Below are 23,929 nucleotides of genomic sequence, written 5' to 3'. Positions count from 1 at the left end.
AAGAAAGTCAACTGACAATTTAATAAAAGTTTGGATGAGGATTGACCGAAACAAAAAAAATCTTACCATATCTAAAAAGAGGATTGACTACAAAATATGTTCATATCTAGAAAAGAATCTTGTAACTTATTAACTTACCATAATAATAATAATAATAAGAAGAAGAAAAAAATCTAAATCAGCCCCTGACAATTACCTCAAAAGACAACGAGGTTCCTGACAAAAAAAAAACCTCAACCCGGCCCCTGACAAAAAAAAAAACCCCAACCCGGCTCCTGACAATTACTTCGAAAGGACAACGAGGCCCCTGTGCCAAAAAAAAATTAATGTTATTTTTTTTGGCAAAGGGGCTAATCAGTCCTTAAAAAAATTATCAGGGGCCGGATTGGGTGTTTTTTTTTTTTTTGGGCCTCGTTGTCCTTTCGAGATAATTGTCAGGGGCCGGATGGGGTATTCACTCTAATAATAATAATAAGTGTTAAGATATATATTTCTAAGAATATATTGAGTAGAATTTTTTATAAGTATTTTTATAATTGTGAAAACCGAATCGAATCGATTCAACTGAATAAATTTTAAAATTGATAAAGATGTGACTTGAACCTAAGTCTTTTTTGTACTATAACTAAGTTATGTTATTCTATATTATTTTATATATTTATTATTAATTATATAATAAAATTATACAATAATTTTTTTAGATATTATTTTAATTTTATATTCACTTATATTTAAATTATTTATAAATATTATTAAACATATATAAATAAAAAATATCAAATATTTTTATTAATTACAATATAATTATTTTTATAATTATATAATATTTATTAATATTATTTTTTATTAAATATACATAGTATATAATAATATAATAAATATAAAAATATTTTAATATAAAAATAAAATTAAAAAAATTATTATTAAAAAAAATTAAAATTTTATATATTTATTTAATAATAATTAAATTTTAATTTATTTATTATAATTTGTTAAAATTTAATTATTTTTAAAATATTAATAAAAATATATATTTTAAGTTTTAATTTTAGATTTTTAATTTTTTTATTTTATTTATATAAAATCAGTTCAAACGGTTCAATTAATAACTCATCAATTGAATCAATAAATTAGTAAATCAATAGCCTGATGGATTCGCTTGCCTTCCATCGATTTTTCCCTAAAAGCCACTTCGAGTTCTACGAGAAGGCGCCCGGATACCGGACCAGGAATTGTGATGCAGGTGGAAAAAATGTGCTAGGGTTTGTGTACCATTATTCCCAGACAGGATTTGATTTGCACCCATGTTGTTTGAAGCTGAAAGATAGTGTTTGCGACAAAGATGGATGTGTGACATTGAAATTGTCTCAAAAGGTTCCGAGGAAGTGCCTAAACTGTAAGAGTAGGAATGTTGTGAACAAAGTTAAGGGTTGATCTTATGTGTCTTGTAATGAGGATAATAATTCTTGTTACCATGTTTCTTGTGTTAAGGAATTGATTCTTGAGAATTGGAAGAGAGGCTATTTTTCAACTCAAGAACAAAACAATTATTCAATAATTCATCATGAGATGAATGATTATGGATCGAGGAATGTTAGGGACCAGCAATTTTTGTGATTTGTAGCCATTAAATAGCCATCAATGATGGTTTTAATAGTGTGAGATTTCATTCAATGACTCACTTTTCTTTGCTGGTTATATGCTGGTCAGAATTTAACAAAGTTACTGATCTCTAGACTTTTTTTTTATGAATCTCATCAACTTGCTTTAACAAGGTCATCAATTTGATTGGGGACAGTCAAGAAGTATACAAATTAAAGATAGCGGTTGTGGTCTTCAAGTTAATATTTTCACCCATTTTTGGGAACCCTATTTCTGCCATTGCTACTCTTGTTGAAGCCCTAGTTCAAGATTATTGATGAAGATTTTTAGCCTTTTTTTCCTCCTTAATTTTTAGCCTTTTTTTTTCCTTAATTTTCCCCTTTTTGTTTAAAAAAAAAAACTAAAAAAGTATTAATAGACTTCAATTTATTACAATTTTTACTGGAAAATTAGATAATGAAAATTTATTAGTAATTTTAGTAAATCTTTTAATTATTTTTTAAACATAATATATATTTGAATTTTTATTCATTCATTTAAAAATAAAAAAATAATTAAAAATAAACTTTAATTTTTTAAGTGGAAGTCTATTATCTTCATGATTAGATAGCACTCTAATAATTAAAAATAAATAGTGTGTTATTATGATATGACAATTTTTTCGATTCATAATCTTTTTTACGGAAATTCGGAATCTGTATATACTTTTATAATTTTTTGTTATTCTGTATTAACTAACAAGATAAAAATTGAGGTGCAATCAATTTTATATAAAATTGATAATTGAGAGTTATTAAATAATTTAATTGATTTAATTAAATTTTTATCTAACAACTCCTAATAAATATTAACTTCACGTAAAATTGACTACAGAGTTTTTAATAACTAACAAACTTTATCCAATTGTAAGAGTAAAGAAAAAGCAAATAAATGCCAATGCAAATTGTTTTAGGCTTTAGCACGAGTTAGGACTCTTACACTAAATTATACAAAAATGTAGAAATTGGTTTTTAATAGTAATGAATACTTTTTTTATTTTTGTTTTTCTTTAATTAAAAGTAATTAGCTATCTATTTCTTTTTTATACTCAAAAGAAGTGTTGGTCTCCAAATATTTTTCATAATAAAATATAATTTATGAAGTAACAATATAATATATATAATTACTGTTATAATCTTTTATGCTTACTACGAGAGAAATGAAAGTATAAAAATATTACATGAGATTAATCTAGCAGTCTTTAATAAATAAATAAATAAAAGTTTATTACCTGATTGAGATTTATCTATTATATAACTAATCGATACTATCCCAAAAAAGGTTAATATTATTATTATTATTATTATTTTCAGAGATTCTTGATTAGAATTTTAGAAGTCTAACAGTACCTTTAGATGGTAGTTTCTCGGTCTTATCTAATGATTCAGCATTTCTTTCCCACTTTTCTGCATATATATATTATACACAATTAATAAACATTTTTAACTAGTGTACATTTTCTAAGAGGAATAATTGAGGGGTAAAAGAAAATTTAATTTAGCTGAATAATTTATTAACAGCAAGGGTATTGATGGGTTTGGGTTTCCTTTAGTTTTATATATAAAAAAAAAGTTTTAATTGAAAAACTTTTTTACATATTATTCATATAAGTTTTATAATATATATAGAATTAAAAAAAGGCAGGCTTCCTCTTCTTTTATTTCTAACAATATATATAATTTTTATTATTTTCCTCTATCTCATAAATTGTTATTATTGCTAGGAGGAGGTTTCTTGCAAAAACAAGTATAGCAGATTTTCCCTTGGCAGCATAGACGGCAACCTTTTGGAATCTCCAGCTTAATTCCTCCTATCTCACCAGAACCTTCAGCTTCATTATCATTTGATTTTGATATTTCTGCTACAAATTAATTAAATACACAATGAGCTTGTGAGTTCTCTTAAACATTATTAAGGTACTAATATTAGCAAAAATAAATAATATATTGTGTTTATATTTTTCAATTAATAATTATTATTAATATATATTGTATTAATTTATTTTGTTATTTTAGAAAAATTAATTTACTAATATTTTAAAAAATAAATATGTTTTAAAAAATGAAAAAAAAAAGGTATTTTATTGACTTTTTTTTATAAAAATTAAGGGTGAAGTGGTGAACGCGGATCGGATCTATCCGATCTGCGCTAAAATTATCGGATCGAATTCAATATCGCGATTTTTAAGTTTGGATCCGATCTAATGCGTACATTTACGGATCGGATCTCAGATATATCTACAAAACATATAAATATTTTTAAAAGCTTATATTTTTATTAAAAAATATCAATAAAATCTCTTTTTAAAAGCTTATATTTTTAAAAGCTTATATTTTTATTAAAAAATATAAGCTTTTAAAAATATTTATATGTTTTGTAGATATATCTGAGATCTGTATTCTTAAAATATTATTAAACATACTTTTTTTAAATAATAAAGATAAAATAATACAATATATATGATAATTATTAATTAAAATAAAATATAAAAAGAATATTTAGTTATTTATTTATTTTTGTAAATCCGCTGGTGTACAAATCGGATATGCAGATACCTACATAAAATCCGCAATCCGATCTTATTAGTGTGCAAATATCGGATTCGATCCGATAGTTTTATTTATCGGATCGATACTCGTAATTTTGGATTGGATTCGGATAAATATCGCAAATGTGTGGATCGGATCCGATCCATAAATATTCCTAATAGAAATAAGTTTTTTAATATATTTTTTATTTTGCAGATATATTCGATATCTAATCCGAACTGTAAATGTATGGATCAAATCGAATTCAAACATAAAAAATGCAAATATGAGATTCAATACGATGAACATCTTTATCGATTACTAAAAATATCTTTTTTTTTATTATAAGTTAACATTGACATTAGTGAGATAAAAAGAACCCTTAATGAAAGCTTTACCAATGATTTAGAGATTTTAAGAGTAAAGAAAATGCAAAATAAATGCCAGTGCAAATTGATTACCTTTTACAGCAAAGTCTCTTGCAGCTGTCATCTTTGATGGAACCAGAGCAATCATGGCTAAGAGTCCTAAAATTACTAATGCATACTTTGAAGCCATTTTTATAGAGAGCTATAATCTGATGATAGAAGATGATAAGTTATCAAAAGATCATAAGAATACTTTATATAGGAGAATGACAAGAATATAATGGAGAAATGATAAAAATTAATTAATAGTAAATTAATATATATATTTTTTATTTAAGATATAATTATTTATGTTATTTTTTTTATTAGTTTAAATTCTTAAAATTTTTTATTTTTATTGGTGGATTATTATATATACATTTTAAGTTTTTAAAATATTATTGTATACAAATATGAATATTTTCTATTATAAGTAATAGAAAAATTAATAAAATAATATCTAAAAGTTTTATTTTGCTGATAAAAATAATCTAAAAATAATATGAATAATAAACAACTCTATGAAATATTTAAAAATGTAGAAAAAAGATTATATATTTTTAATAAAGTCAACTGACAATTTAATAAAAATTTGGATGAGGATTGACCATATCGCAAGAAAACAAAAATTTTTTTTTTATCATATCTATATAGAAAGAGGATTGACTAGAAAATATGTCTATATCGAGAAAAGAAATTTGTAACTTATTAACTTACCATAATATAATAATAAGTGTCAAGATATATTTGCTAAGGATGTATTGAGTAGAATTTTTTATAAGTATTTTTATAATTGCGAAAATCAGATCGAATCGATTTGACTAAAAATTTGGTGAATTGGACCTCCAATTGATACGGTCCAATTTTAAGGTTGTTTAAGATCAAGACTTAGTAACAACCGATTAAAATTGGTGGAAATCGATTCAATCCAACGGCTCGAGAAGAAATTTTAAAATTGACGAAAATGTGGTTTAATAAACTTAAGTCTTCCCAGTCAAATTTTAAAATGGTCTCTGAGATTTGATGTCGTGCAGACGTGCACTAAAATTGTCTCTAAAATTTTAATTGCACTAAGTGCGTCTCTGAGATTGACAAAAATGCACTACGTTAATTTCTAGCCCATTTTTCATTAAAGACGTGATGACATGGCTTGTTGACGTGGATTATTAGTGACATGTGTCACTCCATAATTTGGCCACGTGTAATGGTATGATGATATGTTGACCGGTGATACGTGATATGCTAATGTGGACGGTTGTGTCACGTGTCACAATGCTATTTGGCCACGTGTCCGTTTGTGCCACATGTCGCAACAGTATTCATCCACGTGTCATCCGCTATGTCATCATTGTAGATGCACCAAATTAGTCCATCAATTTGCATTAAGTTACTCATTTTAATCATTAAAATTGAATGTCGTGCACCAAACTAGTCCTTTCACTAGTTTTTTTTTTTCATTTTTTTCTATAAATTCAAAATTCTCAACATCTTTGAATGCATTAGTTTCAATTCTATTTTTTCACATGTTATTTAAATACAAGTGTTTTTATAAAATATTTTTTTTCTTGCAGGTACCCCTAACCGCCATCTTGGAGTTGACGTGAAGACAAGTATTCTTGCTACCATCTCTGACCTCTTTCTTCTAGACTGAAGAGGTCGAAGATGATAGTGAAGGTGCTTGAAGTGCCTTCAGTCTATAGCTTATTTACACACAATAAAAACGTGTATTTCATAAGAATCGAAAAAAAAAAGTGTATCTTAATTCTTGATTTCTTGTGAAAAGTCTAATCAATCATATAATTTTTTTTAATAATAATATACTTATATATTACAAAATTTATCAATGTTAAATTATTATTGAAAAAAATTATATAATTAAAACTAAAATCTTAAATATTTTTATAAAAGTATTTGTATTTAAACGATATATGAAAAAATAGAATTAAACTTAGTGCATCCAAAATATTAAAAATTTTAAATTTTTAAAAAAATAAGAAAAAATTAATGAAGGGACTAGTTTGGTGCACGACATTCAATTTCAGGGACTAAAATGAGTCACTTAATGCAAAGTGAGGGACTAATTTAGTACATCTACAATGATGACATAATATAATGGATGAAACGTGGACGAATACTGTTGCGACACGTGGCACAAATGGACACGTGACTAAATAGCATCGTGATACGTGGCACAACCATCCACATCAGTATGCTGCGTGTCACTGGTCAACACATCATCATACCGTTACACGTGGCCAAATTATAGAGTGACATGTGTCATTAACAGTTCACATTATCAAACCATGTCATCACATCGTTAATGAAAAATGGGTCAAAGATTAATGTGGTGCAATTTTGTCAATTTCAGAGACGTAATTGATGCAATTAGAATCTGAGGGACGATTTTAGTGCACGATGCCAATCTCAGGGACTATTTAGAGTTTAACCAAGTCTTTCTTATACTGCATGCTCCCCTTACCACTAAGTTATGTTATTCCATATTATTTTATATGCTTATTATTAATTATATAGTAAAATCGCACAATAATTTTTAGAGGTATTATTTTAATTTTATACTCATTTATATTTAAATTAATTATAATATAATTATTTTTTATGATTAAAATATTATTTTTCAATCAATACATATAGTATATAACAATATAATAAATATATAATATTTTAATATAAAAATAAAATTTAAAAAATTTTATTATTAAAAAATACTATAATTTTATATATTTATTTAATAATAATCGGATTATAACTTATTGATTATAATTTATTGAAATTTTATTGTTTTAAAAATATTAGTAAAGATATGTATTTTAAATTTTAATTTTAATTTTAAATTTTTTATTATTTTTTTACTTTTTATTTATATAAAACTGGTTCTACCGGTTCAATCAGTAACTCATTGATTAAATCAATAAATTAGTAAATCAATAGCATGACCAGTTCGATTTTGACAACTATAAATATTTAATATTCAATAGCATGAGCAGTTCTTGCATTGTTAGAGTATTTGTAAAGTGATAGTTATCAGTGGATAAGAAAAAGGGGTTGAATCTTGGTCTTCTTTTAATTTTGCTTTTAACCTTAAGTTCTGTTGAGATACTTTGAGTAGAAAAAAGAAGAGACTATGTTTTTGTCTCTTGACGCAGTAGAAATCAAAACAGAGTTACGTGTAAGGTATGTTATAGAGAAGTGTTGCTGGTGAATAATAAAATCAGGAGATACTTTAATTTTGTCTCTTATAACGCAGAACCAAAAACAAAAGAAAAAAAATAATGACACACAGATATATCCTAATTCAGCTTCTCAGTGCAATGTAGCTTACATCCAGTTTTCATGATGAAATTTTACTATCTTTCAACAGAATTACATTCACCAATTCTTCCTAGAATTCTAACCAATCCTATCTGGGACAAATCCAGTTTCTAATACAAGCTAGACTTGACTATGAACTCACCCTAACTTTTCAACAGTAAAGTGCTAACCCAACTTGTAAGGAAATTCCCTCAAGATCATGACAACAAAATAGAAAAACTAATAAAGAATTTCTAAAATAGCTATGATTTTTTTTTCAAGTCTAACTCTCTGCCTTTTTTCACTCAATGAATTTTTCTTACAAACTTCACTATTTTGTCTTTTACCATTGAAACACAGAAAGATTAAATTGAAAAAATGAGATACTCAATGAAAATCATGAAGGAGAAGAATAAAGAGCTTAGTGAGTTATGGAACCCAAACGTTGTGCTCTCACTCCTTACTCCAATCCTTGGCCGTTCATTCCTTTAATAGAGGAATGAAGCTTCCTAGACTTGAAATTTGCTTTAGCACCTTGTTTGATTTCTTCTCCCAAAATCAGTAATAGCAGCATTATGACAGAAGAGAGATAGTAGAAATAGTGACTAAATTAAACATGCAACCATACATTCAATCTTCTTTTTCTTCAATATTTTTCATCTTACCTCTTGAATTTAAATCGTGCATTCTTGCTTTAGCTCCAAATCATATTTTTTAGCATTGGTCTATAGCAAACCTTTGTTATCTTTACTTTTTTCTTTCTTTCAAATTAGTGCTTGCAATACAAAAATTTTTTTCAGCAACCTTCAACGAATCACAAATGTAAAAACTCTCTTTTTGTGATTTGTCCTTGGATGTAATCTTGCTTTTGTCCCTAACTTCTTTGACCTTCTCTTCGTTACTTAAAATTGGAAAATTCTTTTTGTTCTTCACTTTGTCCTAGTTTTAGAATTTTTTTTTCTTTTTTTAGAGAGTTTACGTGTTGTGATGTGGAAGAAAGGAGAAGAGAAAGAAAAAAGAATTTTGATTTCGATAGATATATGAATTGGTTCAGACGCAATTTGAAATAAAGTACTTAGCAAATAAGTTGAGTGAATAGATTTAGACGTAGACCACCGTTTGAGATTTATGTTTGGATATTGGCCAATTTTTTTCTCTTTCTTTATTTTACTAAGAGGCTTGTTTTTGTATCTAATGATGAGAAATTTTTATGATGGAGCAAATAATTCTTAGATCATGATTGTGTGGGGGCCAGATGCCATTTGGACTTGTATTATTGTTTTTTGGACCTGTTTTAATTCAATTTGTTTTCTACATTCTAAACAAAATAATTTACACAATCAATTCACTAATAATTCAATAATATTTAGTCATTATCTTAATAATATTTTAATTCTTTAAACTCAACATAAAGAATGTCTAAGTAAAAACATTTTAATAATAATATTTTGTTTTTTAGGTTTCTAATAAGTTATTAATGTATTAGAAAAGTTAAAATTTTCTTAATGGATATAAGATGTTTATGGTCGGAAAATGAAAATAAATATAATTAAATAGATTAAGTCTATATCATGCAAAAGAAAAAATAATTGAATCAAGGAATTTTTTATTTAAATAAAATAAATTCTTTATTTAGTAATTTAAATTAGAATACAAAAATTTATTAATTTATATATTTAGTTGTATTTTTGCTGACAAAAAATATGAAAATAAAAAATATAACTTTATTTTAGAAAAATACAATGCAAGAGTGATTGACAATAATTTTTTTTTCTTTTTTGTTTATCCTAACGCTAAAAATACTGACATCTGACGTGATGTATTTTGGTATTAATATCGGTATCTCTTTCGCTTCAATTTATTTTAAAAAAATATCTTATTTATAATTATACAAAAGTTAGCATTTAATGAATAATTATATTAATTGTTAATTATTTCAATAATAAATTATTTTAATTTTAATTATACTAATTGTCAACCATACATAATTAACATTTATATGATATTTACGTTTATAAATTTATTATACACATGTGTATTAATAACACATTTTCATAATTAATTTTGTGCGACTAAAAGTTATATATAATGTTTTCTTATCGTTCATGAGTCTAAGTTTTAAAGCCAAAACTTTTTTTGGTTAATTTGTTATTTTTTTTTTTACTATCTATTTCATAAAATAAGAATATATGCTTTATTTTTCATCAAAATTAATCCCTATTAAAATACAAATTATAATTTTTTATGATCTTTTATTGATATTTCCATTCGCTTATTCTTTTGATAATTAGATTATTATTCTTACTAAAACTTATTTTCTTTCATCTAATAATATTAGAGTGTAATTGTCTTTTTGCCGTAATTATTTACAATACACCACATCCATTAAATACCTCATTGAATTATATTAACTGGTCTGGATTCTAGTTACATAGATATAAGAATACAATGAAAGGAGATAATTTATTTTACTGGAAGATATGGTTAGATTAATATATATATTCATATATTATGACCAATCTAACAGAATATAGGTAAAGTTAGCTTTATTGGAAAGAGCTCGATTTTTTTTTATTGAGCCAAAATATTTCATTTTATTTTTTAATTTTTTAATTATTTCATATAATGATAATGTATTTTTTTATCGAAATTAATTCTTTTTAAAGTATAAATCATAATTTTGTCATTTTTTTAATTTAATTTAATTTTTTTTTTTAATTTTATAATGAATGTTATTATTCAATTTTTTTTTGTTTTTACAACAGGAGTATCTTTTATACAATCATTTACAATACATACATTTATCATATGTTTTATCTAAAATTATTTTCATCAATCCAGATACTAATTATATTTAAATAATATGATAAGTTAGGTCTATTTAATTTGAACATGTAATATTTAATTTTTATTTTTAATTTTAGTTTTTTACCATTTATAATTTTTTATCAAATTTAAATATATCCAAGTAATTGAATTAAAAAAACTGCTAATATAATAATATGTCATATAATTTTAATATACTTTTAAGTTATCAATACATAAAAAATGAGTCTTTTAAAATAATAATATTATTTCTTTGTCAACAATATTAAATGTATATAAAAAATATTTTAAATACGTGTTTTATATAATACTTTACATATATTAATATATTATATAATATTAATAATAAATATTTTAAAAATGTAGATATTAATACGTAATTACAAAAGAATATTTATATATTATTAAAGTTAAAAAATATGTATTAATATTTTAAATCGGTTGGTAGAAACACGTGTGATTATATTATTAAAAAAAGATAATATTTTAATTTATTTTAAATTATACTAAATGTAGATTATTCAAATTATACATATATAAAATTGTACAGAGTTATTTGTTCTTAAATTTGAGAATTATATTATTATATTATTGTCATTAATTAATATTTTTTTTAATTTTAAAAATATTATAATTAAATACATAAAATTTAATCGAGGAGTAAACATGTTAGTGTATTAAATAGAATTTTTAAATTATATTTTGAGAATAAAATAATATTTTAAATTTTTTATTTGAAATTTATAGATTGTTTTAGATATTTTGATATTTTGTTTTTTGGTGTATTAAGTATTATTTTATTTTGATTCTCTTTTTTATTATATCATTAATTAATAATTTTTTTATTTTAAAAATATTATACTAATAAAGAAACATGAATATTAATATATGATTATAAAAAATAAAATATTTATATATTATTAAAATTAGAATGCGGGTATTAATGTTTTAAAACAATTAACGGATAGAGGCATATATGATTATATTAATAAAAATTTTAAATTTATTACTAATTACACTAAATATAAATTATACAGATTATAGTACAATCATACATAATTATTTAATTTGTTCTTGAATTAAAAAATCAAAGTATTATATCATTAATTAATAATTTTTTGCTAATCTTAAAAGCATGATAATTAAATGCATATATTCGGATTAAGTGATAATAAAATAATATTTTAATTTTTTTTGGTTGGAAATTTTGTGATTAAGTTTAAACCAATCAATTAGCCATGAATATAGAATTTATTCAAGAAAGAATACAATTTTGTAGTCACGTAAAGATTTTCTAATTTTTGCAAATTCTTTTTTGTTTTAAACCAAAGAAAAAAAATACTCCAAAAAAAAAAGAGATGGTGTTATAAAATAAATAAATAAAAAAGATATAAATATAAGATAGAGAAATATAATTAGATAACACTAGTAATAATATTCACCACGATTATAATACTCAATATAATAAGAATGATTAATATATTACTAATATTATATGTTGTGTTGTATATATATATATAAAGAGAAAGAAAGAAGTATTGCAACATAAAAGAGAGAGATAATTATTTATTGCTATGTGTTTAGTTTCTCTGATTGCTTTATTATTTATAAGCGTGTGAAGGTTACAATTTTAATTTCATTAACTTAGGTTTGCCATTAGAAGTTGAACTATTCAGTTTTGAAATAAAAAATGCCCATATTAATGATGATCATCCACCTCATCTTTCATCCTTATCACAACAGATGACTCATATTTAATAGGTAAAGATTATAACATTCATATTTAAATTTATTGGTTTAAATATATTTATATGAATTTTTTAGAAATAAAATTTTGTACTTAAATTTATAGATATGATAGGACTTCTAACTGAAAAAAAAATATATAATAAATTTAATAGTACCATATTTTTATTGTGCTAAAACTTAATGAGTTAATTACTATAAATTGAAATAGTTGTAAAAACATTTTTAAATTTAATATAAAAAATATTTTTAAATTTGTCTTAATGTATTAAATAGGTTGAGATTCACGTGAGAATTTTACAAAAATTATTTACCAAGTATATGTATAATTACATAAATTAAAAATATATTAAATAAGTTAAATATGTTCGTAAACAAGAGGCTATATTTTTGCACACCTAAACAAAAAAAAAAAAGTAAAATTATCAACTATTTTTGCAAATCTACTAAGCTGCTAAAAAAAAAAAATTCAGTTTTAGGATGCCATGCCACGAATATTTGAAACATATATTATTAATATTTTTTTTATTTTTTATTTTACATTTAAGTAAACATTAATCCATTTTTTTTATATATACTTAAATGCATTGGTCTTCAAACATTCTTCTTATATATAATTATATTTTTCAGTGATTTTTAATTAGAAGTCTGACGGTACTAGAAGGTGGTGGTTTCTTCTTGCAACAAGAACAGCCCCAAGGGGCACAGCACCACACGCGGCACGGTGGAAACCCTTCTGATCCATAATTTCTTTCCCATATTTCTGCATATATATTATACACAATAAACATTTTTAATTAGTGTTCATCCTTTCTAAGATTTTATCACAGGAATTAAACAGGACAAATTGAAGGCCAAACAAAAATTTAATTTAAAAGGTTGATTAAGTATATAATTACTCATAACAGCAAATTTATATTGGTGCGATTTTTTTTTTTTTTACCAAAGATAGAAGACTCGAACCCGCAACCTTTTAGATGAGTATAGAGAGACTATGTCATTTGAGCTATAACTCATTAGCAATTTATATTAGTGCGATTGGTTCTGTTTTTTTTTTGTTTATATTAAAATATGAAATATACATTAAAAATTATGTAAAACAATATATATACATGTTTGATTTCTTTAGTTAAAGTGCTTGCTTTAGGCTTTAGCACGAGTTACGACCCTTACATTAAATTATACAAATGTAGAAATAAGTTTTTAATAGTAATAATAAAAGAAAAATTTTAAGTAATGAATGCTCTTTTTTTATTTTTGTTTTATTTTGAATTAAAACTTATTAGCTATCTATTTTTTTATACTTAAAAGTGTTCGTACCCAAATATTTTTCATAATTAAAATATAATTTATGAAGTAGCAATGTAATATGTGTAATTACTACTGTAATTACCACGAGAAGAATAATGAACGTGTACAAATATTACATGAGATTAATTTGACTGAGACTAAAAAAAAAAATCATTTTTAGCGATCATTTATTTTATTTTTAACGACAATAAAAATAACCGCTAATATATTTACCGACAATTAGACATTAACCGTCTTATGCTTTGTCCTAACAAATTTTAACGGCAATTATAACATTTACCGATAAAAACTTTTTTAATAGTTGCAAAAAATATATAATTTTTAGCGACTATTTTCTTAGCAATTTCTATGGCTACAAAAAATAATAAACTTCCTACCTTTAAAAAGTAAATAAATAAATAAATAATTATTATCTAATTGAGATTTATCTAATATATATCTAATCGATACTATCATCATCATCATCATCATCATCATCATCATCATCATCATCATCATCATCATTATTATTATTATTATTATTATTATTATTATTATTATTAGAGATTCTTGATTAGAATTTTAGAAGTCTAACGGTACCTGTAGATGGTAGTTTCTCAGTCTTATCTAATGATCCAGCATTTCTTTTCCACTTTTCTGCATATATATTATATACACAATTAATAAACATTTTTAACTAGTGTACATTTTCTAAGAGGAATTGAGGGACAAAAAAAAATTTAATTTAGCCAAATAATTTATTAACAGCAAGGATATTATTGGTGGGTTTGGCTTTCCTTTAGTTTTATAAAAAAAAAGACAGTTTAAATTGAAAAACGCTTTTACATATTATTCATATAAATTTTATAATATATATATAAAATAAAAAAAAAGGCAGGCTTCCTCTTCTTTTATTTCTAACAATATATATAATTTTTATTATTTTCCTCTATCTCATAAATTGTTATTATTGTTCAGTAGCTATGCTAGGAGCCGGAGGAGGTATCTTGCAAAAACAAATTTTGCAGAAATTCCCATCGCAGCATAGACGGCAACCTGGTGGAACATCCAGCTTAACTCCTCCTATCTCACCAGAACCTTCAACTTCATTGTCATTTGATTTTGATATTTCTGTTGCAAATTAATTAAATACACAATCAGAACATTATTAAGGTACTAATATTTAGCAAATAAATAGCATATATAATAATCGTTACGAGAAAAATCATTTTTAATAATAATTTATTTTACCTTTAACAGCTAAAAATAGTTACTAACATATTTATTGTAATTAAAAATTAGTTATTTATACTTTATTGTTAAAATATTTTAGTGACAATTATAACAATTATCAGTGAAAAAAAATTTAATAGTTATAAAAACATATAACTTGTCATTATAACATTCAATAATAAAAAATATATATATAATGGTCACAACTCACAAAAAGTAAATAAACTAAAATAAATATAGACCATAATGCTTTTTTTTTTTACCAAAGATAGAAAATTCGAACCCACAACCTCTTAATTGAATATGAGGAGACTATGTCATTTGAGCTATAACTCATTGGCATAGGACCATAATGAATGTGATTTTTATGATTAGAACAACCATTAATTTGATATAATAATGATTTAAAGTTTCTAAGGATATGTACTAATATTGAAAATTTGAAAGCAAAATAAAGCTCACACTAATCACCTGCTTTAAAGTTAGAAGAAATCTCAGGATAATCTCTAGTAGCAGCTATCTTTGAAGGAGTTAGAACAACCATAGCTAATAATAAGAGTCCTAACATAAGTATTACATTCTTAGCCATTTTTCTTTTCAGTAAGGAACTAATCAGATTCGAAAGTTATCAAGTGATGAATTGAGGTTGATATATATTTTATATATAGAGAGAGAGAGGCAGAGAAAGAAAGGACACGTATCATATACACATTAAAAAGAGATCCATAACGTTAGAGAGATAATATCTAAACTTGTCTTATATAAAATAATATTTATAATTTTATATGTAATATTTGTAAAAATATATTTATAATATCTAAATTATAATACTTAATAAATATTATATAATATAATTTTAGATTATTTAAATTAAAAATAATATTAAAAAATAAAAAATAGACAAAATTTATTTTATTTAATAATTAATAAATATTAAATAAGATAATTTTTAATTATTTTTTATTAATTTATTTTTGTTATTAAATATTTTTATTAAATTATTTTTTTGTTTTTTCTCATCATTATTGATGAGAGATAATATGAACACAGATAACTACAAACATTTATTGTAAGATAATAAATTGAGGAAGAATGATTTATTGCTATTTTCAACCATGCTATTTAATACTTGTATGAGTAATTGAGCATGAATTGACTCCGGCATATCCGGCAAAATTTTGGTATATAGAACCAAAGTCGGATTTTTTATTTTTATAAATTAAATAAATATAATAATTATCAAAATAAATAATTTAAAAAATATTTAATGAAATAAATATCCTTTTCTTATTTTGTTTACACGGTGTTACAAATTCGGCTCACTAGAGCTCTCAATTGACCTTCGAATTCAAACGTCCCCTTTATTTTAGCCAAACAAGATAAGATAAAATATTCATCATCACCTATCAATAAGAAAACCAGGTATTCACTCATTCCTCTCACTTTATACCTCTCAGATCACTTGAGCATCGGAATGTCTTTGCAAGTACCTCCTTCCATTGCTCCCGACTCAACCCGCAAGTTTCCGATCCATCTCTCAACCCGTACCAGAGACATCTTGTACACACGGTAAACGAGATAATTTTGCAAGTATCTCGTTTACAGTGTGTGAACGAGATAAAACAGGTGGATGCGACACGTGTATACGATATATATCAAATAATAAAAAATATTAATAATATCAATAATCCAAAATTTTACTATGTAATTAGTACATAAAAAAATTGGTAGAAAAGATTAAAATGAATATGTTTGATCAATTAGTACTTAAAAATAGTACATACAAAATTTTAGATTAAATTATGATTCAATTGGATTGATTTAAATTTGAAAAATAAAAAATTCGTACGATGTTCAAGAAAAGTTCAATGATGAGAATAAATACGGTAATTATGCCCACTTCTAAAAATTGAAAGATGGAAAACGTGAAGTTTATGCACGATGCATAAAATATAAAAGGATGAGACAACTGTTTGCCAATTGTTAAGAAAGGTTGATGGGTTGATAGGGATAGTGGGAAGAGAATTAAAATGGTTATCTCGTTAGTAGTGGGAGATAACGTGAGAGATAACCATTTAAGTTTTTTTTCCACCATCCCCAACAATTGGCAAACGGTTATCTCATATTCCTGTGTTTTATGTATCATGCATCAACTTCACGCTTCCCATCTTTTCATTTTCATCTCTTCTACTAACCTTTTCATGTACTAATAATTGCATGCTAAAAGTTTGGATTATTGATATTATTAATATTTTTTATTATTTTCAATTTTTTTTAAATACATGTATCTCGTTTACACTCTAAACGACATATACACGTATCGCGTCCATCTGTCTTATCTCGTTTACACTCTAGTATTTGAGGATCAATTCTCTACTAATCTTGCTTTCTAAGGCTTGCTATTCTTCTACCAATCAACATATATTCAATGCATTGATACACATATCAAGAGGTCTTTTTAAGGGTTATAATGGGATTAGCTAGGACTAAATTTAATTTACTTTTCTCCCATTTGATGCCTTGATATGTTTGTTTGAGTGATTTAAAGTTTTAAAAGCAAGAATGGTTTGAAAGAAATGAAAAAAAAAAAGCAGACAAAGTGAAGAATTTATGAAGAAATGAGAATTTGCTGAAATCATGGCGACGCGTAGGCATGTGTCACGCGTACGCGTGAGAGGGAAGTCTGTCAGGCGACGCGTACGCATGACCCACACGTATGTGTGACAAGCATTACGGGAGCCACGTCAGACTTTTTCGTTGGGCCTGACGGAAGCATTTGGATAAAGAGACTGATCCGTCCAACTATTAAAGACGTCAGGGACTTAAAAATATTTTTTAATGGTCAAAAATAAAAATGTCCGAAAAAAAAATTAAAAACTTATTTATCCTTTTCTCAAAAAATAAAAAAGTATTACTAGACTTAAACTTTATTATTAAGCATTTATCCTGATATACAGGTAATTAGATAATAAAAATTGATTAGAAATTTAAAGTATTTTTAAAAAATATTTAATTTTTTTATTTATTTAAAAAAAATAGTATGGTAAGTTCGTAAGTAATATTCAACTACCTACGATACGAAATATCCGAACACACAAATTTTAAAATCTTATAAGATATAAAAATACGATATATATATATATATATATATATAAAATATAATATAAAATAATTTTTAGATAAATTATAATAATATTTTAATATTTTTTTAATTATATAAAATATTTAAAATATTTTTTATTTTAATAAATAATAATATATATTATTTTTAAATTTATTTAAAAAATACATGTTAAAAATAAGGATAGATATATTAATACGTGAATTGTGATAATATTTAAGTGTGTTTAAGTGTATTTAAAAAAATTTATATTTTTTTATTAAAATACAGTTAGACACACTAAATAAAATATATATCGAACGAGTATCAACGAATATCGTATCTAAAATATATCAAATACATAAATACAACAATTTAACAAAATATCCATACTTCGTCTGTAGATACTAATAACTAACGAAATCTTTATCCAATTGTTAATATATAAGCTTTAATTTACTCGGTTGATTTTTTTTTTTAATTGTCAAATTCAATACTAAAAACTAACGAAATCTTTATCCAATTATTAATATATAAGCTTTAATTTACTCGGTTGATTTTTTTTTCTTATTGTCAAATTCATACCAAAGTTACTAACTCATGCGAGTTACTTATTACCAACTTTATTTTATTTTTTTGGCTTATTTTCTTTTATTTTTCTGTTCTTATTTTCTAGGCTAATAAATGGAGATAGATATATATAGAGAGAGAGGAACATATGATAATTAAAATAAAAAGGACGGACTTAATCTTCTTTTATTTCGATCAATGTACTTCTTTATTCTTGTCCTCTTATTTTAATATTTTATTTTATAAAGTTTACATACGAAGCATATATATAGTAATAATTTTCATAAATTTTTATTATTGTTTAGTAGCTATATGCTACTAGCACCTAGGTGGGTCCCGGCAACAAACTTTTTTGGGGTCACAATGTTTTGGATGCTGGTCAACTCCTGCTCCTCCATCAGAACCTTCCACTTCATTATCATTATTTGATTTTGATATTTTTTCTGCAAATTAATTAAACACACAATATAAACTTTTTAATTCTCTTAAAAATTATGAAGGTACTAATTTAGCAAATAAGAAACATAATAATTTTCATAAGAAATATTAGTGCATGACTTTACATACATTTTCTTCAATATTTATATAATAATATCATAGCCAATTATAGTGAATGTGATTTTTATAATTCAACACAAATAAATATATGTGTGAGAACAACTATTTTATATTGAAAGTAAATCTCAAACTAATCACCTGCTTTAGCGTTAGAGGAAATTATCTCAGGAAAATCTCTAGCAGCAGCAACCTTTGAAGGAATAATGAGAACAACCATAACTAATAATAATAAAAGTCCTACAATGAGTGTTGCATTCTTAGAAGCCATTTTTCTTTTTGATAAAGAACTAATATTAGATGAGAAAATTATCAAGTGAACTTGAGATGTATATTATTTTACACATATATATAGAGCAAGAAAGTAGTACTATAGTAGTATAGTACAAATTAAGAGATAGTGTGAACACAGATTATTGACTACAACATTTATTGTAAGATAATAAATTGAAGCCTGATTTCTTGGTATTAATGACCATTTAATAATAGGGTTATGTTAAGTGTATACCAAAATCAGCTATTAAAGTTAGCTATTAGTATAAAATATATAGGGTTATTGAAATATAAATACACATTACAAATAAATTAAATCACACATGTATTTATACACAAATATATTAGTAGTTAATTTTAGTAGCTGATTTTAGTATACAAATAATATTTTTTTAATAATAATAATATATTAAATATATATTAAAATTAACTATTAAAATTAATTATTAGTATATAATTTAAATACATTTTAATATTATACTAATATCCTAAAACGAAAAATGTTATATGTATGTTCTATTTTTACACATATTTTATGTAAATCGAAGTTAATTGATTCTATTTATACTAATTTTATGTAAATTGAATTAATTAAATTCGATTTAGTTAGAGTAGTAGTAAATTGAATCTAGTTGATTCGATTTACTACTTATATAGTTTACTGATATTTCTTACTTTTAAGTAAAATTATTTATTCTAATTAATTTTAAAATATAAATATCAATAAGAAAATATCTTTATTTATATTCAAATAAAATATTAAAAGAAGAGGAATGATAGGGGTCAATAGGTTTTGTGATTTGTAGCAATTAATTAGTCATTATTTTTTTTTTACCAAAGATATGAGACTCGAACTCGCAACCTTTTAATTGAATATGAGGAGACTATGCCATTTGAGCTATTACTCATTGGCATCAATTAGTTATCATTAATATTTTAATAATGTGAAATTACATCTAATTATATGAGATTATTTACTTTTTTTTGCTGGTTAAATACTGACCAAATTTTAATAAAAGCACTAGCCTTCTAAACTTTTTCTTAAAAAAAAAAAATCAAAACGAATAAAAATAGAAATCTAACTTTTATGTTTTAGTTTAAATTTCAGACGATCTACATTTTTATAATTAGAATTAGGGGTGTTTAAATCCAAACCGATCCAAATTAAACCGTTCAGCTAATCCAATCTAAACCGAAAACCGATTAAAACGCACTAATTCGAATTTGATTGGATTCTATTTTTTGAAAACCGCTGGATCGGATTGGATTTCGGATCTAATTTTCATAACCGATCCAATCTAATCCAAACTGCACAATGTACTATAATATTATTATTTTATTATTATATTTACAATTATACTTATAACATGTTCAATTTTTTATACATTTTTATTTTATTCATGTATTATTATTATTATTTAATAAATATTTTATGTTCAAAATATTATTTATTTATTTATTTTAACTAAGATATATTTTTATTTATATTGTTATGTTATTGTTGGCTTTTTAAGATATTGTTGAGACTTGTTATGTCATTGTTGATTATTTAAAATTTGATGTTGAGACTTGTTATATATATTTAATTTTTTTAATTTATAAAACCGTAAATCCAATCCAATCCAAACCGCACTGCAAGTAAAATTAGTGTTCGAATCGGATGAGTTTTTAACTCAAAATCAATCCAAATCGCACCGCGAAGACCCCTAATTAGAATCATTAACCTTATCATTATTTTAATTAGTGTATATTTTCATACTTTGTAATTATTAATATATAAAATTATATAATTAAGATTAATATAAAAATATATTAAAATATAAAATATACATTAACAATAAATTAAATAATATATATTTATATTTAAATATATAATAATTAATTTTAATAATGTACAAGTAATATTTTTGTATAACAATAGTTATATTAAGATAAATGTCATAAAACTATTATCTTCTGTTTTTTAATCACCGAAAGATGATTATAAACTCTATTTAAACTAAGTTTACGCTGAATTAACCAATGGTGAATGCAAAATGTGAATCCACACATTATTTCACATACATCTGTTATATGTATATGCAATTATGCATACATTTGCAATGACACTATTTTATAGTTGGACATATTCATTGAATTTAATTTCTCTATGAGCTGAGGTATATAAATAAATAAATAATGCCGTGAGAAGGATAATAATAAGAGGAGGGGATAAAAATTAAACATATATAGCAACAATTGCATAACGTTTTAATTGTAAGAGGTGTGATCATTTTATATGGTTATATTACCTCAATAATTGATATTCCATCAATTTGCTTTTCCATGATGAACACCCCTTCATATATTTTCTCTAAGTACCTTCACTTGATCTGGACTTGGCAACACTTTAATTTTTTTTTTTCCACCTCAATTTGAAAGCTCCATCACTTAGTAGAGATAATCCAAAATTTATATAAGACAAGTATGAAAGATTAATTTCTATTGTACTCCTATAGAACACTAGAAAAATAAAAAATAATTTTTCTTTTAAAAGTTACAATTTAAATTAAAAAAATTTTTTCTTAAAAAATAAATTTTTCACATAATAAATAAACAAAAAATACTTTTATCTTATTTTACCCAAATATAATTGATAAATAATTTTTTTTTTACATGAGATATCCAAAAATAAAATTATTTTTATTTTTTTGTAAAAAAATTCTTAATTTTTTTTAAATGACGTCCAAACAAATTCTTAACTAACTTGTATTTTATGGATATATTTTAAAAAGATAATTATAAAATTTTTAAAATATTTTTATGTATTTAATGTAATAAAAATATGAAAAAAATTAATTTTTATAATAATTTTTATAAATTATTTTTTGTAGTATATTTAATTTATGCCTGTAGAATACAAGTTAACAGAACCCATAGATTAATAATAGTAGCAATAGTTGCATAGCATGTGTTATGCTAATTATGTGTTCTTATACCATGTTAATATATATATATATATATATATATATATATATATATATATGCATGATTTATTGTCAATTGAGGGAAAATTAAAGATAAGTTTCTTCTCATCTCAATTACTCAATATATGTAATTGTGATCACGTGCAACATTAGTTCCATGCTTCCATGTTATGCATGATCTAGTACTCCATTCTATTGAGCATGTGGAATGATGTAGAGTTGTTGATTTTTTTTGTTTGGCGGCCGGGTTAGGGAATAGTTGGAAAAAAAAAGTTTCCTGGGCTTGTTTGGGCCTGTTGATCTTTTTATTTGGGCTTGTTATGGACATTACCCGTTCATTGAGTCAGTTCCTCGAAACCCCCCCCCTCTCTCTACATCCCCTTCCGTCCAATCTTCACGCCGGCTGCTTCTCCGCTGGCGGCGGACGCCCTTCAAGCTTGATCTGTCTCCGCTGTCGCTGATTCCTCCTTGCTCGTGGTTGTCGCCGCCGCTGTGATCTTTGCGGCCGCCATAGCTAAAGAGAACGAATGGCACAGAAGGCTTCTTCAGCTCATGGTTTAGAGGATGTGAAAACGGTGGAGGAAGTCCAAGCTATGATTCAAAAGAGTTTCCGACTTCCAATGGTGAAATTCTTGAGGCAACGCCTGGCAAAAGCTGGGTGTCCTGTGAGTGACAATTTTTTCAAGGCTTCTGAGTGCAAAGGGGCGCATGGCGTTGGTGGTTTTGTACCTGGTTCAGGGGTACTTGTATGTAGCAACTATATGCGAATTCAAGATGAGGTCGACCAGGTGGTAATTCATGAACTAATTAATGCATTTGATGACTGTCGTGCTGTCAATATAGATTGGAGTGATTGTGCTCACCAAGCTTGTAGTGAGATTCGAGCTGGTCATCTATCTGGTGATTGCCATTTCAAGCGGGAACTACTTCGTGGTCATATGAAATTAAGAGGGCATGAACCGGAATGTATCAAAAGAAGAGTTTTGAAATCTCTCTCTTCAAACCCTAATTGTGCTGGTTCAGCTGCCCAAGATTCTATGGAAGCTATATGGGATATTTGTTACAATGATACAAAGCCATTTGACAGAGCTCCTTGAGAAATTGCATGGATTGCAAGTTTCAACCGTCAATGCTAAACAATTTTTGGTGGCAACTCCCTACAATCATAATGGACAAACGGTTAGAAATGAATTTGGATCCTCTAAATTTTGAATTTTTACTTTCGAGGATAAAGTACGATCTCTCGCTCTTAAATGATTTCTCTACTTACGATATATCATACTTTACTCTCTCTAAAGTGAAATTCAAATTTTAGAGAATCCAAATCCGTTAGAAATAACCTTTTTTTTTATTTGAGTTAGTTTGTCTGTGGAGTACTCTTGGGAGTACTATCCAATTAGTCTAATAACTTTCTTTACATCCTTAAGCATCGTTTGAATTTCCTCAAATTCTGTTAAACTTCTACTTGTTCTTGTTTCTTGTTGT

At 24.7% G+C, this 23,929-nt stretch overlaps 3 protein-coding genes and 1 long non-coding RNA gene across 6 annotated transcripts in view; 2 read left to right on the top strand and 2 right to left on the bottom strand.

The window, feature by feature from the left end:
• The window catches only part of LOC112744879 (heat shock cognate 70 kDa protein 2-like), a 200,987-nt gene that overhangs the window by 72,968 nt on the left and 104,090 nt on the right, over nt 1–23,929 (top strand). The window lies entirely within an intron of this gene.
• LOC112744892 (uncharacterized) lies at nt 12,944–15,667 on the bottom strand. The gene is made up of 4 exons (XM_072234164.1): nt 15,452–15,667; nt 14,804–14,878; nt 14,348–14,404; nt 12,944–13,220 (listed from the first exon to the last, which is right to left on the bottom strand). The coding sequence occupies exons 1-4, from the start codon at nt 15,567–15,569 to the stop codon at nt 13,084–13,086; spliced, it is 387 nt and encodes a 128-aa protein (XP_072090265.1). The 5' UTR covers nt 15,570–15,667; the 3' UTR covers nt 12,944–13,083.
• On the bottom strand, nt 18,806–19,529 carry LOC112744894 (uncharacterized). The gene is made up of 2 exons (XR_011880827.1): nt 19,347–19,529; nt 18,806–19,093 (listed from the first exon to the last, which is right to left on the bottom strand). It is a non-coding gene; the product is annotated as an uncharacterized lncRNA (long non-coding RNA).
• LOC112744887 (mitochondrial inner membrane protease ATP23-like) lies at nt 22,777–23,892 on the top strand. Its single transcript, XM_072236255.1, has one exon. It carries the CDS (start codon nt 22,972–22,974, stop codon nt 23,539–23,541), a length of 570 nt encoding a protein of 189 aa, XP_072092356.1. The 5' UTR covers nt 22,777–22,971; the 3' UTR covers nt 23,542–23,892.

This window comes from Arachis hypogaea, chromosome 4, assembly GCF_003086295.3.
Source record: "Arachis hypogaea cultivar Tifrunner chromosome 4, arahy.Tifrunner.gnm2.J5K5, whole genome shotgun sequence".
In the NCBI taxonomy this organism is placed as follows: domain Eukaryota; kingdom Viridiplantae; phylum Streptophyta; class Magnoliopsida; order Fabales; family Fabaceae; genus Arachis; species Arachis hypogaea.
The sequence above is the reverse complement of the archived record's forward strand: the minus strand, read 5'-3'. Positions and strand labels throughout refer to the sequence as shown.